Source organism: Cervus elaphus, chromosome 15 (genome assembly GCF_910594005.1).
Source record: "Cervus elaphus chromosome 15, mCerEla1.1, whole genome shotgun sequence".
NCBI classification, from domain to species: domain Eukaryota; kingdom Metazoa; phylum Chordata; class Mammalia; order Artiodactyla; family Cervidae; genus Cervus; species Cervus elaphus.
This window is the reverse complement of record NC_057829.1, coordinates 6,540,869-6,559,075: the sequence shown is the minus strand read 5'-3', so window position 1 is coordinate 6,559,075 and position 18,207 is coordinate 6,540,869. Positions and strand designations below refer to the sequence as shown.

Sequence of the window (18,207 nt, the reverse complement as noted above, 5' to 3'; positions counted from 1 at the left end):
ATTGCCTCTGCAGTAAGCATTAAGCAAAGCTGATTATTTTCCATAAAGCCAAGTGACACCTAGCTTGGGCTGCATGAGGGTTCACAAAGGCATACAGGAAGCATCCCCTCCTAAAATAAAACCTAGGCCGGCCCCTCCTCCTCTCTTGGCCAGCTGTCTGCCCCTTGCTCTTTCCTCACCTGTAACCCCTGACTGTCCCAGTCCATCCCCTTTTGGCAAATGCAGGACAGAACACCACTTCCTAGTTGCATGGCCAATCACTGACTGAGCACCACTGGACTATTTTGGATTTGGGATCCTACTAGGAAAATGAACCGATCAACAGGATTGTAGTGTTCACCTCATCCCACCTCACCCCCCAAAGAGCATGCAGGGTTGTCAGTGAAAACAAGCACTGTTTAAGGGTTCAGGATCACAAGCCTGAAAGGTTCCTGAGGAAGAGTTACCAGGAAGTGTGAGTGGCCTAGTCTGATGTTCTTACTGCCCAGATGAGAATATCGGAGTCCAGAGACGTAACATGGACTTGCCCAAGGCTAGGTGACTGTCCAGGTGCGGAAGCTAAAACCATCCTCCAAACTCTTTCTGCTATATCACAACCACCACAAAACCCTATTAAGAAAAAATGTCGAGTACATAGAAAAGGTCTCTCCACAGACTTTCAGACAGAATAAAGGCAATCTGTACAATGAGAAATGCCACTCAACAGACACCACTAAGTACCAAGGATCTTTATTCTTAGGTCTGATATTCAATCTGTGGCTGCAGATAATACGTCACTATTTAGAGAATAAAAGGTCCCATTATCTTCATTCAAGTCTTCAGCCACAAAGTTATACCTTATTCTCACACAAGATAAGGGCTGGGAGGGGATTAAGGAGGTACACTGAGGAGAAAAGCAAAAGGGAACAAACACTTTTACAAGCATATCGTCCCAGTTACCGTGAAGGTTACGTTTCAGGTTAACTTACAAAAGTAGTGACAGAACCATGATTTCAGTGAAAATCAACACGTTATACCTTTTAAAAAACCAATTCAGAAATACTAAGTCAGGCAAGCATGCAAAATTCAGAGTATAAAAAAATGCAAGGGCTGGCGGCCCAAACAGGTATTTCCCTCAGAAAGAGGGATCTGAAAACGCTGCACAGAACCAAAGGAATTAGAAGCTGAATTAGCAGACCCATTTCCTCAGTTTATATATGAGGCAAGTGGGCAGACATTAACTGGTAAAGCTTACTCAGCCAGATTAAGAATGTACAGACGTCTAATTCCTGGTGCTATCTGCAACTACATGTATCTAAAATACAACGAGATAAATATCCAGAACACATCAAACCCACTGATTTAAAGAAAACATTTCAAGGGTGGGGGTGAAGTTGTTATTATAGCATAGCAGCACATTACACATATTTAAGAGATTAAATGGAAAGAAATAATCTCTTATTTTAATGCTCAGTTTTGATCAACACAAGTTTCCAGCCAACTTTCTGATGAAGAGCAAAACAAGTATATTCTTCAGTTTTCTTCTACACTTTTTTGGGCCTATCTTTCAAAACTGAGCACTGGGTATTTTTAATGTAAGTAATGGGATGTTATATGTACATTCTAATTACACATTTTAGGAATAAACAAAATGCATGTTTCAGTAATTCATAGTGTATTTATAAAATGAAAAGCTCTCTATCAAAATACACTTTTCACTGGGAAAAATAAATAAAACAGACAAATGGATCTACACAAAGTAAAAATTAACTTTGGTAGACTTCACTGTGGAGGACAGTCCATAACAAGCTCATCTGCCCTTACTCCCCCAGAGCCGATCATCTTCCGAGTTAAGATTTTAAAAATATGTTTTAATTGATATCATTATGTTGATATTTGTTTCTTATTCCACATCATCTTCAGCCAAGCTCTGAGCACTTACAATTCTCTGAAAGAGAAAATATTTATAAATTTATACTTTTAAATTTTTATAAGTATAAGCATTTAACCAGAATTCTAAGTTCAACATAAAATGCTTTTTTGATCTCAGTCAAATCTCACTGAAGTTTACCCATATTAAAATGTCAATATTTAACACTTCATACACCATTTTTACTTAAGAAAATAATCTTTGTCAGCCCCATCTCAAAATTCAAGTCAATAAAATAAAGGAAGCGTAACATTATATTGTGTTATGTTAGTCAATTTTTTAACTAAAAAAAGAATTTAAGATTTCTATTCACTCCCATATGAACTAAAAATAATGATTAGTGTTTTAGTGACCATTCTATCCTCCAAACGTTTCCCTTTCTGGCCTGTAAATCGTCAGTCATTATACAAAGAAGGAATACAGTATTCCGAAATATTAGTATTTTGAAAATACTGCCACGTAACACGGCACAAGTGAACTAAGTTAAAAGAGGCCATTCTTATTGAAGAATTCAAGGTTCATCCTGAAATCACCCATATTTCAAAAGACATCATCCTCAGGTCAATTTTCCAAAAGCACTATGCTATGCTGTCTTTCAAAAGGTGAATAATGTTAAGAGGATTCTGACAACAGACTGGGAACCACATTCATTAGGATCAAAAAATAAAATAAAAAGGATCAAAATCCAGTTTCTTGCCCTTTCAATTCTTTCCTTTAGATCTTTGGGACCTTTTTCTTCTCAGTCTTTTTCCAATCCAGATGAGTAAAAGTTCAGTTTAAAGAATTAACCAGTCATTTTTATTAATTTTCAATTATATCAACCATGAAAATTCATTTAATAGACATAATATTCCAAAAAGTAGAGTCATTGGGGCTCCTTGAGTATTTAAAATGAATGGGATGTGTTTTAATCAACTTGTAAGTTATGTTTAACCTATTGTATCAATAAGGATGTATCCGAACAGCTCCTTAAACTCAAAGCCCAACTCAGTATTAGCAGAGACACTGAGGCCTTCAGCTAAGTGAAGTCTGAGGGAGCCACAGGCCTTCAAGGATCTGATTTCTAGGCTATGCCATCTTGGCTCCTTTGTCCTTTGCCACTTAACCGAGAGGTCTCACAAAAGAGGCGGCAGAAAACTAGGTTTAGAAAGCAGCTGGGAATGATCTCAATTTGGGGATCTGAACATCAAGGCGTGAGATTTAGCACTAAAGAGACTTACTTCCAATCATCCTCCTGGGCACGATCACTAGATTTTATGCCCCTTAGTTTGGATGTTTTTCTATTAGTCAAGCACTGACATCTCTAGTACTATTTTCATTACACGGAGGAGAGTCTCATGTCATCAATGTTCACTAGGCTCATTTTTAAATGCCAAACCCTCAGATTCTACTCACTTATGTAACAGTTCAAATCTTTACCTGACTAATTGTTGGGAGCTTAGTCAGAAGCATCTGGAACACTGGTGGTGGAAGAGTTTGTTGCAACACTTGCAGTAACTGCTGTGGCTGTCCACACACAGCAATTGCATTTGTCAGATGGTCCACACCCTTCTCATATTCACCTGCAAGATTTACATAAAAATACTGTGTAACTGGAAGAGCCTTTGCCTTTATCCAAAATTCAACCCTAAAGTCTTCACTATAACTCCAAGTGATAATGACCAAAAACATTACGCAGGTAAAATCTAGAAAATATAGTACACGCGTATAACTAAGAAGCCACCAACAAGAATAAGTCAGATTATGTGTACGAAGGGATTTCAACAACACTTTCAAAGGGGGAGAAATTAAGGTACAGAAATGTCTAAGTTTATTACTAGATATATACTGGCTATTTCTCAAAGATTACTTAAGTTGCTAACAATGAAACAGCACATTTTTATGAGGAGAGAGAACTGGAAGACTGGGGGACTGAGGTGGACAGGCCCAATTTCACTTTAAACTAACCCCTTATACTATGTGAATATTACCACATGCAAGTAGACACCTAAAGGCCTTTAATCTCTTCTGAACCTAGTCATCATTGGCGGCCATCCTCTCTTCAGATCCAACAGCAAGCAAAGCCTAAGAATCCTGTATATCCAGAATACACTGATACAATGACACAACCTCAATAGTGGTCAACCTGTCATCTTGAGCTTCCTTCACATGGAATGTTGCTACAACTTTCATAAAACTTCTGTTGACTGGATGGCCAGGTCTCAAGTGGTACCTTGAGAAACAGCATAGAAAGCAGAATTTAATCCACTTAGGACATAGCAGAGCAAGATCAAACCACGTGTTACAAGATGAAAGTCACCATCCGCTCCTCTGCTGGGCAGAATGCTCTCCTTTTCCTCAATGCCTAGGCTCTCTCTCAGGAAATTCAAAGTGCAGCCTGAAGGAGACCTGAAAATGTTTCCCTGGTTCATCTCATGTTCTCCTACACTTGTTATACACAGTTTCACTGATTCTCTTATTCATTGAGTGTTGATCTTTCTAGGCTTGCTAAGTAATTTAATGTAGGGACTGGACCATTTCTAACTCTTTAGGTGAAAATAAACAAATTCTAATTATGTCAAAAAATTATTCCTTAGGATTCTGGGGCGGTAAATATATCCAAGACTAGGAGGGTGGCACCTCCAGAGAAGGCATAAAAGTTCTCCACCCCCTAACCCTGTGTATCTCCTGCAGCTGGTTACTCCTGAATAGTATTATTTATAATAAACCAGTAAACACAAAAGTTTTCCAATCCTGAGTACAAATGGGACCAAATAAGGGACTGGTAAATGAAGAGGAACTGCCTGCTACCTAACATTTTGATTTAAACTACTCAAATTGAAGAAAGCTTTAATTCTACAAAGCAGCATTAAAAACGGAAAATATAAGGCACAGGTCTTCCACATAGGACTGGACCTCCATCAGGGACACAATAGCTCCACTGATTTGGAAATTAAGATGCCCCAATGGCCACCGAATCCTCAGGCCACTGAATTTATAGGCAATAGAGGAACTCACAGTATTGTCTGAGAATATTAATTCTGATTATTAAATGGAAATAAATGGAGCTGCTACCAGAGTGGCATGTGTAGAACCCAGGGGATCCTCAGTTGAGACACCTCCTAAAACTTCTAAACACACTGGAAACCGTTTATGAACAATCACAGCAATTTAGTTCAGAAATGAAACAATTTCCTCTCCCCACTGCAGCCTTGGTCCTCCTCACCTACCCGAGATACTGCTCAGTTATTACAGATGAAGACACCCGCACAAGGGAGGCCGTGTCAAGCAATGAGGCTCACTGTCTAAACTGCTTATGCTTTCTCATGGCTTACCTTTCCCCAATTCTAACCTCAGGCCGGTTCGGTGGATTCCACCAGAATAAAGGCAGCTTGGCAGCTGAGTTACATAACTCTTGGGGGTGTGCCAGGCTGAAATGTGGAATATAAGCTTGAAATAAAGAACGAAAAACACTTCCCTATCCTTTCCTGACCCCCTCACTTCCCTCACCATGAGTTAACTGTTCTTGTCAGTATAGATCTAACAGCTCAAATCAAAGAGAAACGGCCACACTAAGTGGCCGTTAGATAGTCAAGTAATTGGGAGAGCATTACAGTAGCTTAGATAAATTTTTCTTACATTATGTTAATTTTGGAGGCTAGAAGGAAAATTTGATAGTCATAAACTGACATCTTTATGAGTATGTAAAAATACTGACAGTATCTTTCCATAAATTGAAATATTACAATCTCTATCCTTAGACACAGATATCATTATACATGCTTTTTCTTTCGATATTAAAGTAATGAAATTATAGTCTCTCAAATGATCTTTATGAGGACTTAAGTGCTTTACTTTGCCCAATGATTAAAAATCTACAAACGACCTGCACCATGTAGTTCAATAATGTCAAAATCTATTATAATACAAGGGTGAGAAGAAAAACAAGTTAACATTCAATACCACTTCTACTAACGACAGCAACTGTTTCAAAGCTACTTTTGTGATAAAAGCTATTATGACAATAAAAATATAAATACATTTAAGACACTCAATTATTGAATGAATTATGGTTCTCAAATTTGAAAAATGATCATTTGAATTTCATAATTTTTTAGAAAGAATTCTTAATTCTATTGATGGAACACATAAAGCACAAAGCCTAAAGCCTAAATTTTGGATCAGATTTAGATCGCTGCGGTTTCTGAAAATCACCTTGAACTGGCAAACTAACCTTCTCTGGGATGTATTATATTAGTCATTCCTTCCTATAGGTACTGGGAAAGATCTGAAGATCAGATGAAGGAGTTGAGGAAATTATATTCCCAGATATTTCTCTCCGTTACTGTTTACGTATTACAATTGACCATATTCTTTTAAACTACTTTAAAAGCAACCTCATTTGTAAAGATTACTTATTTTCCTTGCATTATTAAAAGCCTCATATTATTATTAAATGCCTAAAAGCTTTTCTTGAAATATTTAGAATATCCCTTTAAAAAACATTTGTATTGAAGTATAGCTGACTAACAATGTTGGGATGGTCCCAAATGAACAGTGGAGGGACTCAGCCACACACACATGTATTCACCCCCCCAACTCCCCTCCCATTCAAGCAGCCACATAACATGAGCAGAGTTCCATGTGCTATCCAGTAGGTTCTTGTCAGTTATCCATTTTTAACATAGCAGTGTGTACATGTCCAACCCAAACTCCCTAATTATCCCCCGTCCCAGAAATTTTAAGACTATTTTTTAAAACTAGCTACACTGCACCAAAAAAAGCCCCTTATTACCATAAATTTAGCGTGAAGATTTTTATCTATTTTCCTAGTCTTTCAATGACTATTAATTACCTTGAGCTAGTAATTCTTCACCAAGCTGTATTTCTTCTAGAAAGAATTTCTGAACGGCTTCAGCATCTTTAAGGTCAGGTAACTGTTTGGAAATAGAATATTTAGTAACTGGTTTACTCCAGGGATATACACAACACAAAAAAATTATGCCATTAAAAAACCAGCTCATTATGAAAGCTGACAAAAAGAAATTTACTCTTCAACAACACTCAAGGATAGGAGTTTAATATCTACTTTCAAATAAATGCAAGAAAAAGTCCTTTTTGATAAAACTGGTGTTTGAACAGTTCTTAGAAAACTGTGAATCAAACCTCAAGTAAAAAGAGAGTACAGATATATCTTTACCACAAAATATGAACTTTAAAACTTACATTATTTTTTCATGGCCATTATCATAGATTTTTTTTTTTCATAGATTTTTATATAACTATATTGAGGAATATATAACTGTATAATCATGATCTATTTGTTGGGCATTTGAGCTGCTTCTGATTTTTTGCTATTTCAAACAAGCAGCTTGATTTAAATAACTGTGCCTGTGTTTTTGTTTTGTGGTTTGTTATATATTACCAAACTGAATGATTACAATATATAAAGTCACCAGCTACATGCATTATCTTTGTAAAAAATGTAAACCAAGTATTTATAAAGTCCCTTTTTATTTAAAAACCTAGACTACTAATGGAAGTTTCTGGTCCTTGAGTATTATCATATACACTCTTATTACAGGTGTGCACAGTTATCAGACACCATGCTATGTACACAGTACAGTGTAAATACAACTATTATATGGACCAGGAAACCAAAAAATTCACAAAGTCGCTTTACGGCAGTGGTCTGGAACCAAACCAGAAATATCTTTGAATTATACCCGTAATACATCCATTTTCTATATCCTTAGAAAGAAAAGACTACTGAAAACATAATGAATACATTCCATAGTTTGGACATAACAGGGAAACAAAGTGGCTGCCTCCCAGTTTCACCTTGCTATTACCATTATCAAGTCAGTTAGCTGTGTTAATTACTCAAATGTTACATTATGGACATTTGTTACATATGTACATAAATGTAAACTGATCTAATCTTTTCACTGCTTCAACTTGCTTTAAAAAGAACTACTACTGATCCAGTAGGTCAAAGTCCTGGATATACAGATGATGGAACTAATTTCAATTAAAAAAAAAAGCTATATGCCCAGTAATTAACATTTACCTATACATATCACATAACGCTCTTTATAAAATAAATAAATCTATGTAGTCATTAAAAATAATCATGAACATAGGATCTATGAAAAGAAAAAAATGAGTAAGACTTACATCTACATTTACATATTACAAGGTAAAAATTTGACAGGCAGTGGGATTGTGGATCAGTGGGTGTGAATAATCTTATGTAACTTTCAAAATGAGTAAAGTGGTTCTTCTAAAGAAAGTTTGGAGGAAAGAAAATTAGTAACAAATGTTTTGTTATTTGGGAGCAGCTAAGTGAAAAAGTTTGAACTTCTGCTAAGTGTCTTCAGAGCCTATCATCTTACCGCCCTCAAATATTGTTCACACAGTAAGTTGTCTGCTGAGGCTGACAAAGGGGAAATAAGGAAGGACTGGAAAATCTGCAGGGGAACAGATCTAGCAACTATTCTTATAAAGAAATTGTATTAAAAAAAAAGAAAGACATTGTATTTTAAAACATAAAATCAGTGTCTGATACCAATTAGCTTTCTCAAAATATATATTTGAAGCAGACTATTAAAAAAACAGATTATTACCTTGGAAAGCCCAGCTCTCTCCTTGGCAAGCTTTTGTTTCTTTCTTCCTGCAAAAAAGGGAATATTTTCATTTTATTATTATTAAAATGGGAATCAAAAGAAGTCTAATTGCTGTGGTACTCATTCTATTTGCAAAACAGGACCAACTCAGGCTTTTCCTCTAGTGATTTGTCAGGGTCATAAAAATAGTTCAGGTCAGCTACCGGCAATGGGACATTCCTAGACAGAAGCTTTGTCCTTCCCTCTGGGGTACCAGGATCGGCAGTTCGAAAAATAGAGATAATTAAGAGACTCAGCTGTTGGAACCATCGTAAGTAGAGAAAGTCTCTCTCCACCACCTCCAAAGGACAGGAAACATGACCAAGAATCAAGCCTCTGTTGTTATGATGGAGTTTTATTACTGAAATATAACTGGCCCTGTCTTTACTAAATTCTGAAAACTATCTGGGATTATTAAATAAGAAAAGAATTTTAAAAAAACAGCATTTGAAAAAGCTTTCTTTAGAAAAAGAGCACAGTATTTATGCATGTGGCAAAGGTAAGGGCGAAGAAAGGCAGCACTCAAATAATTACTGCCAGTTAAAGGGAAAAAACCTTCGCCCTACAGTCGGTAGGTTGTTTTTGTTTTTGACATGAAACAGTAATACTACAAACTCAGGAGTAAGTGACATTGTTTAAATCAATTAGTCAACCTTTAAAATCAAATCAGTAGTAAGACACTAACAATATTTTAAGCTGCTGTTTAATTGCCTGGGCTTTCCTAGTAGCTCAGCAGGTAAAGAATCCACCCGCAGTGCAGGAGACCCCAGTTCCATTCCTGGGTCAGGAAGATCCCCAGGAGAAGGGATAGGCTACCCACTCCAGTATTCTTGGGCTTCCCTGGTGGCTCAGCTGGTAAAGAATCCGCCTGCAATGCAGGAGACCTGGGTCCAATCCCTGGGTTGGGAAGATCACCTGGAGAAGGGAATGGCTACCCACTCCAGTATTCTGGCCTGGAGAAGTCCATGGGGTAGCAAAGAGTTGGACACAACTGAGTGACTTTCACTTTAATTGTATACTCCATGAGAAAGGGTGCTGGCACAAGGAAGCTTGGGTTTCCTTTATACCCCAGATCATCCACTGACTAGCAGTGTGACCTTGGACAACTTACAGTTAACTTACTATGCCTCTCTTTCTCCTCATGTAAACCTGGTTTAAGAACAATACCTGCTTCAGAGTTGATATGAGGATTAAATGAGTTACTGTATTTTCAGTGCCTGGTTGGCACTATTGAGATATAAGCACTCAGGACTGAGCTCAATACCAACCAACTCCTCAGCTAAGGAGTTGTACTATGCTAAGTAATTAGGTTCGTTTCATTAACCAGTAAAAATTAGCAAAGGCACTATGTGGCTAAGAAAGGTAAAGCTCTAATACTTATTACCGGGATCTTCAGCAAATAAATATCAACTCTCAAAAGATCAGACATACTTTATTACTGTGAGAAACAAAAGTCATAAAACAAGCAAACATCCTCTTAAAACCTTAAAGCATTCTATAAATCCAATTTTCAATGCATGAGTAGAGAGGTGCACACAAATGGTTAATTTACTCTGGTCAGGGAACCTTTTCTAACTTGTATTTACAAACTAGGTTTACCACCAGTATCTCTAGCAACTCTAGCCCCCAGATTACATAAAGTGCTACAACTCTAAGGCCTTAGCACTTTCAAAAATACATATATAGGTTAAAGCTGATCTTACTATTATTTTGTTCATCATTAGGCAACTGTGGAGAAACAGAATATATAACCTCAATTAAGGTTCAGCTCTCTTTTGGCAGAATGACACCAGACTATATTAACTAGTTACTATAAGATCATGATACAAACGTGCTAGGAAGATTACTAAGATTGGACATGGAACACTTGATGTTAAAGATAAGCACTTGTTTTAGATTCAAGAGACACTATCCTACATGTTACTAATGAGCTTATTTAGCCTCACAGCAACAGGAGGACAGGTACTAGTATTATCACCATGTTATCACAGAGATAATTTACCAAGATCACAACTAATGGGTGGTGGAGTGGCGACCCAAACAGGCAGCAGGATTTCAGCACACATGTGCTCAAACATTACACTGCAGAGAAGTGAGGATATGCCCATCAATATAAAAGGCATCTCAGAAAGAAACATGGCAAGTTTGTGGAATAAACAGAGATATACAATTTGCTACGTCAGAATTTACAGAAAATGACAAAAGTGATAATAGTAGAAAAAAGCCTGACTTCCAAACACACACACACACACACACACACACACACACACACATATATGTGTGTGGTTTTTTAATGGAGTGGAGAAGAACGTATTATTGTTGCTGAATGCTTGGTAGTTACCAAATTTTAAGCTTGCTTAGCTGCTTTAAATTTACAGCAATAAGATTATTCTCACTTTACTTTCCTAAGACAATTAACTTTTTACATCAACTTATTTATCAAATAGTATCTCTGACAAATGGGCAGATAACAGACTGAAAAATCAAGGAGCTACTACATATTCAATCAGCAGACTGACACAATATTTGCGATAAATCAGTCCAAGTGTCTCTGCGTAAACCTAACAAGTTAAAACAGACCAAAAAACTACACATAAAATATAAAAAGTCCCCAATCTAAAGCCATCATTTAAAGGAGGTTACTTCATATATTTTAAAACGAATCATTTCATACAGTGCTGTAAAATGAAAAACATCTGTAGTTGGTATTCTGTAGGTTACTTTTCATTTATTAGTGATTATTTAGATAAAAATTATGCTGTAGGAGTTTCTGGTAATCTCACACTAATGGAAGGTAAGAAAAAAAATTGAATAAATTAGTCTTGATTTAACTTCAAACCTATTTTAAACAGCCTAAATCTCTTTTCCTAAAAACGAAACCAAAAAACCTTCAGAAACACTGATTTGAAAAAAACTGTCCTCTTTTTACAGATGTCAGTCAGTTCGCGGCTCAGTCCGAGTCTTTTGAGACCCCATGAACTGCAGCACGCCAGGCTTCCCTGTCCGTCACCAACTCCCAGAGCTTGCTCAAACTCACGTCCATCTAGTCGGTGATGCCATCTAACCATCTTATCCTCTGTCCCCCCTTCTCTCCCCCCCTTCTCCTTTCTTCAATATTTTCCAGCATCAGGGTCTTTCCCCATGAGTCAGTTCTTTGCATCAGGTGGCCAAGTATTGGAGCTGGAGCTTCAGCATCAGTCCTTCCAATGAAGGTAGGGTGTGTAAGCCCCACCACAAAGCCACTGAGCAGACAACACACAAACTGGACAACAAGTATACCAAAGAAGCTCTTGCCCTGTTGGGAAAGTTCTAGGGTCTGCAAAAGATTTCCCAATGTGGGGATCCTGCAAAGGAACTGAGAAGCCCGGAGGAATTTGATTCTGGAGGCCAGTGGGATTTGATTACAAAACTTCCACAGGACTGGGGAAACAGACTCTTGGAAGACACAAACAAAACCTTGTGCTTACCAGGACCCAGAAGAAAGGAGCAGAAACCCCACAAGAGACTGAGCCAGACTTGCCCATTGAGTGTCCAGGAGTCTTCTGCATAGGCGTGGCCTGCTGTGGGGTCGGGGCACTGAATACAACAGTCCTGGCCTAAGTCCTTTTGAAGGAGGCCATCATTACCCCTATCATAGGTCAAACTACCTAGAGGGAACACAGTCCCACCCATCAACAGAAAATTGGATTAAAGATTCACTGAACAAGACCCAGATTCCCCCCAATTAGTCTCTCTCAACAGGAAGCTTCCACAAGCCTTTTATCCTTATCTAGAGGGCAGACGAATGGAAACCACAATTACAGAAAACTAACCAAACTGATCTCGCAACAAACTGTGGATCACAGCCTTGTCCAACTCAATGAAACTATGAGCCATAGGGCCACGGTAAAGTTTTGACAAAATGTGGTCCACTAGAGAAGGGAATGGCAAACCACTTCAGTATTCTTGCCTTGAGAACCCCATGAACAGCATTACAGATATAAATATTCTATTAGAAATTAAGCTAAGAAAATGAAAAATTAACTAAATTAACTAAACTGAAATCAATTACATCCCACAAATACAAAATACCCTCAAGTTCTTAAAATGAGTCAACCATACAGACTTTAAATAGACTGCAAAATCACTCTTTACTTGCTAAAGAAAATACAAAATAACAATTATATTCATAAACAATCTTTAGCATTCATCAATTACCATGTGTCAGGTACTATACTAAATTCTACATTATAATTTTTCTTTTTAAAGAAGGAAAGTAAAGCTTGAAATTTGTTGCCCAAGATTATCCAGCTACTAATTCAAGCCTGAACACTTTATTAGGCTACTACTGAAACTAGAAATTCATGGATGATTTAAAAAAACAAACGTGAAAATAACAGATTTCTCAATTTGTTCAAAATGACACCTTTTATTATTTCTTCAACCAAAAATTAGTTTTCTCAAGGTTTTCAGTAACAGGATTCCAACGACCCCAAAGGAAGGGTTAATCCATTCTTTACAGAGATCTACTACCACACCACCACTGCCCAACTATTTCTTGGAAGCTACAGGAAAATGATAAAAATTCCAATAATTACATTTACAGCAGGAGTTTACAGGACCGTCTCCATGTCAAGAATGGTGGCGAGCACATCAAACATTTTAATCCTCACAAAACCAACAAGAGGCAATACCTGATTTTGCCAGCTAAGAAAATTAAGACTCAGAAAACCCAAGATCATACTGTTAATCTGTGACTAACCTGGGTCAGGAAACTCAGTGTCTGAATCCAAAGCAGCATTATTTCCATTAGTCTACCTAACCATAAATAAAAAAAATCACCTCTATATCCTTTCTTCCTGAGACACAAGAGAGCCGGAATCAGATATCATATTGCAGATGGTGTAAGAGCAGCAGTTTCCAGTAAGGTAGTCCTAGCCACGTGTGACCCAACTACACGTGAAAGGCTAATCATTTCTTTGTATTTTTCTGGGCTTTAGTAATTGACCTATACATTCTAGTTTCAGGAACTATTCTGACCGAGCAACCCAGGTAGATTACAAAATTATTTCTTAATGCAACAAATTTTCTCTTCCGTTGCTGCGAACGAGCATACCTCCGAAATTCAAAGATCACGAAAGGTTTCGGCGACACGATTTCCTTCTTGTAAATCTCTTTTAAAAGATGTCGCAGGTATGAAATAAGACTGAGCCACAGGAAACGTACAGCCTTTTGGACGCCCCTGCGATTTCTATAGCATTCACTCATATCTTGGAAGCCTTTACAGTGGAGCTACCAAGAGGGTTTAAGAATGCATGCAACCTCATCGTTTGAGAATGATACTGAGTTGGATTTGCAGGTTCAGTCTAAGCACAAATTCGTAAAATAAAAAAAAAAAAAAAAACCCACAACAAAAACCCAAAAAAAACACCCCCCGACTTTCGAGTTCGGATGAGGTGAAAACAGATAAACAGCAAAAAAGAGCCACAACCCCCTAAATTATAATACAAACGAATCTGCACTTACACGGTACATGTTTAGGAAAAACAAAATGGGAAAAACCGTTCCTCCAAAATGGAGGGACTCGTTCGCTGGCACACGGGCCGGGAGCAACCCTGGGAGCGGCGCCATCACCTTTCTCGAGAGGGCGTGTGCGCTCAGGGCCCGAGACCCTGCAGCACCACGCGGCCGCCCAGCACGCGGCGGGTCGGCCGGCGGGAAGCAGGGGACAAGGGCGCCGCGGGGGGAGGGGGAGGGAGGCCCAGGGAACCGGAGACCCACTCACGTTCTCGCAGCCTGTTCTTGAAGTTGGGGTCACTCCGTCTCTTGCGGTCGAAATAAATGCAGTAACCGATGAAAAGGGCCCCGCACACGCCGGCGGCGATGGCGCTGTTCCGGCCCACCATCGTCTCTCCACCCGAAGAGCCGGGTCGGCTGCGGCGGGGCCCGCAAACAAGCCGTTGACCGCGAAGCCTCGGATCCGAGTGCGCGGCTCAGCCCCGACGCCCGCCGCGAGGGACGCGGAAAGGCGGAACATGCGTCACTTCCGGCCCCTGTCGCCGAGGCCCCCGGGGATGTCCGCAGCAGTGCCTGAGCGGAGGCCCCCGCGCCGCCTCTGCGCCTGCACAGGTGCTTCAACTGCCCTGTTCGCGTCGGAGTCGAGATTTTGCGCGAGGTCGCGCACGTCCTTAAGAGCCTTTGAGCTTGACGTAATGAGGGCGGCACGTGGCCGTCGTGCGCACACTCCAAATTGTGTGTAGCTGACTTCCTTGCTTGTGTCAAAGATGGAAGCAAATGCTTCATCTTTTTATGTTATTCAGGCACCCTGTAACTCTTGTTTGAATTCAGTTTCATTTGGTTTTCAAGCTCAGTCACAATCTGTTTTGCAGCAAGGACCACATCTAGTGATTCGATTTCAAAAGATTGTTATGGTATAGTCTCAGGAGTGGAAGAAAATTAAATGGGGCGATCCCTGGAAAAGGATAACGGGTAAGAGACACAATGGAAAAAAAAAGGTTGAGTTGTCAAGTTGTCATACCCACTGAAGACATTATGTGTGTAGTTTAAATTTGAAAAGACATAGATGGGATCCTCTGAAACCTTTGGGGTGATAGGAATGTTTATTATAGACTGTAGTGTTCTGACACTTTACGCTAAGGAGATGGTTCATGATGGGGCTACCCTGAAAGACCAGGATTGTGATTAGAGGGTTGGGACTTTGATCTGGGTAGTATCAGCCCTATTTCTGGGGGAAAGAGGGGAAGGAGGCTGGAGAACAACTTGCTGGAGTTCAGCTTCATGACCTACACGCTGCTGCTGCTACTACGTTGCTTCAGTCATGACCGACTCAGTGCGACCTCATAGATGGCAGCCCACCAGGCTCCTCCATCCCTGGGACTCTCCAGGCAAGAATACTGGAGTGGGTTGCTATTTCCTTCTCCAATGCATGAAAGTGAAAAGTGAAAGTGAAGTCGCTCAGTCGTGTCCGACTCTTCGCGACCCCTTGGACTGCAGCCTACCAGGATCCTCCGTCTATGGGATTTTCCAGGCAAGAGTACTGGAGTGTATTGCCGTTGCCTTCTCCATCATGACCTACATTCAGTTCAGTTCAGTTCAGTTCAGTCGCTCAGTTGTGTCCCACTCTTTCCGACCCCATGACCTACATAGGGAAGCCCAAATGAAGGCTCTGGACACGGAAGCATGTGCACTTCCAAGGTTGGCAGTACTCTGTCTACCTAGGAATCAATGTGCCATGTACCTGGAGGGTGAGGTGTTCTGTCTTCTGGGAGGTGTTCAGGGAGGGAACAACAGAAGCTTTGAATCTGGGGCTCTCCCATACCTTTCCCTTGTGCATACCGCTCCTCTTTCCCTTTGGCCCGTTTTGGTTTTTTTCTTTTTTGGCTGCACAGCAAGGCTTGTGAAATCTTAGTTCCCTGACCAAAGGTTGAACCCAGGACTTCAGCAGTGGAGGTGCTGAGTCCTAACCACTGGACTACCAGGGAATTCCCTGGCTGCATTTTATTGATATCCTTTTGCTGTAATAAAAACTGTAATCATAAGTATAACATGTTCTTGAGTTCTGTGATTGCTTATGGTGAACCTGAGAGGTAGCAGGAACCTCCAAATTACTGGCTGGCTGGTCAGAAGAGTCGCCTGGAGACACGTCTCCCCCCGTATTTGTGGCTGGTGTATTCTCATACAGCCATCTTGTAGGGGACTGTCCCCATAGCACGAAGTCTGGCTCACCTCTAGGGTGGATGGTGTGTATTGCAGGGCACTTATGGAGACATTTAGCTGACATTCCTAACCTAGTCCAAGAGCTTGGGAAAGCCCTTTTGCTTGAGTGATAATGAACCTGTGCATGCTAAGTCACTTCGGTCGTGTCTGACTCTCTGTGACCATGTGAACCCTCCAGGCTCCTCTGTCTATGGGATTCTCCAGGCAAAGAGCGAGCACTGGACTGAGTTGCCATGCCCTCCCTCCAGGGGATCTTCCCAACCCAGGGATCGAACCTGAGTCTCGTATGCCTCCTGCATTGGCAGGCAGTTTCTTTACCACTTGTGCCACCTGGGAACCTGAGATCCTGTAAGACTGGAAATTTGATCAAAGGTACATGTACACTGCCTGGACTGGGGTGAGATGTGAAGGTGCATATGTATCACAGCAAAGCAAATGACTGCTATCAGGGGATTGCACACAACAGAAAAAAAGCTTTTCCTTATATCATGCACACACACAGATTCTTCCTAGCCTTAACAGTGCACCTCTATCAGTTGAGAGAGGTATGTCCTGAGCCACAGGTGGAACAGAAAGACTTGTAAGGCCACACAGATGACCTGAGGTCTAGAACTTGACCTGGGGCAATCTGAGATTTGTCCATTACCTTAGGACACTAAGAAAGGAACATGCTGTTCTGGTATCCCTGTGGGTGCATCACAGAATGCCATGTAAGTGGAAGGTCATTGCTATGAGATAAGATAAACCATTGATACAACCTGTTGATACAAAGAACAGTTAGTGCAACTCCTGTGCCTCTGAATCTCTCAACCACTACAGTTTTTCATACTTTTTTTCTTCACTTGTAAAACATCTATAAGCATAGAATCCTCAAACAGAAACAGACTGTAAATCCCTGAGGCATGTTGCTTGTAAGTGGTATCTTTGATGGGTTGTGGGTTGACCTTAGTGGATCATCACCAGTGTTGTGAACAGAATGAAAAGTTATCAGAGGGCAACATGGGTGACAAGGACTGGTACTGTCATGTGAAACTTGTGTGTCAGATAAACATACCTATGTCTGTGCTGATCACAATGAAAAAGTAAAGACTATCACAGATCATAGTCAAAAAAGTGGGAAACCACTGATCTAGTTTTCTCAGTCAAGATATTTAGATAAAGAGGTTGAGGTTTGTCCAAGGTCATGCACATACAGCCAGAGGACTGGGTCAAGGATCAGATGTCCCTACACCCTAGTCCAGGGCTCCTTACATGAAAACCTAAAGACCAACACTCTATGTTAAGGACACTAAAATTACATAAATTTATATACACTAAAAAGCATATACAATAATATACAATAAAATATATACTTTAAAGAAAATACAGTGCAATTAAAGAGGTAAGTGTATGTAGTCTACAGATAAGGCATCTTTATAGATATTTAACTGAAAATATATGCAGAAATGTTCAAGAGCTATCAAGGGATAAATATTAACTGAACCATACTTAGGAAAAACAAACGAACTTCCCTAATGGTCCAGTGGCTAAGACTGCACTCCCAATGCAGGGGGCCCAGGTTCAATCCCTAGTCAGGAAACTAGATCCCACAAGCCACAACTAAGGCCTGGCACAATCAAATAAATAAATATTGAAAAGCAAGGTTCAAAGTGCCATAGAAGATCCTAAGCATAAAATATCCAGTCTTTGGATATCTGAAAATGGAGCTTTCTGCTTTCCACAGAGCTACATTTTAAAGACCTATTTAGGTTTTCCTTGTGCAATGCCTGAAAGACAAAATTTTCAAAATAATGAGTAATAACTCACTGTCCTCCAATTCCCTTACCCACTTGTAAGTAATCAGTTGCACGTATCACAGATGAGCCTGCCTCAGATCAGCTCCCCGGTTCACTCCCACTCCTCCCTCCAGGACACAGCTTCAGCTTGGTAAGACTTGTG

General features: G+C 39.9%; 1 protein-coding gene and 1 non-coding gene across 2 annotated transcripts; both read right to left on the bottom strand.

Annotated features, from left to right (window-relative positions):
* Positions 1-713: 713 nt before the first annotated feature.
* On the bottom strand, positions 714-14,671 carry TOMM20 (translocase of outer mitochondrial membrane 20). The gene is made up of 5 exons (XM_043926259.1): positions 14,318-14,671; positions 8,515-8,561; positions 6,744-6,825; positions 3,329-3,471; positions 714-1,927 (listed from the first exon to the last, which is right to left on the bottom strand). The coding sequence occupies exons 1-5, from the start codon at positions 14,436-14,438 to the stop codon at positions 1,883-1,885; spliced, it is 438 nt and encodes a 145-aa protein (XP_043782194.1). The 5' UTR covers positions 14,439-14,671; the 3' UTR covers positions 714-1,882.
* LOC122709754 lies at positions 13,715-13,849 on the bottom strand. Its single transcript, XR_006345716.1, has one exon. It is a non-coding gene; the product is annotated as a small nucleolar RNA SNORA14 (small nucleolar RNA).
* Positions 14,672-18,207: the final 3,536 nt, after the last annotated feature.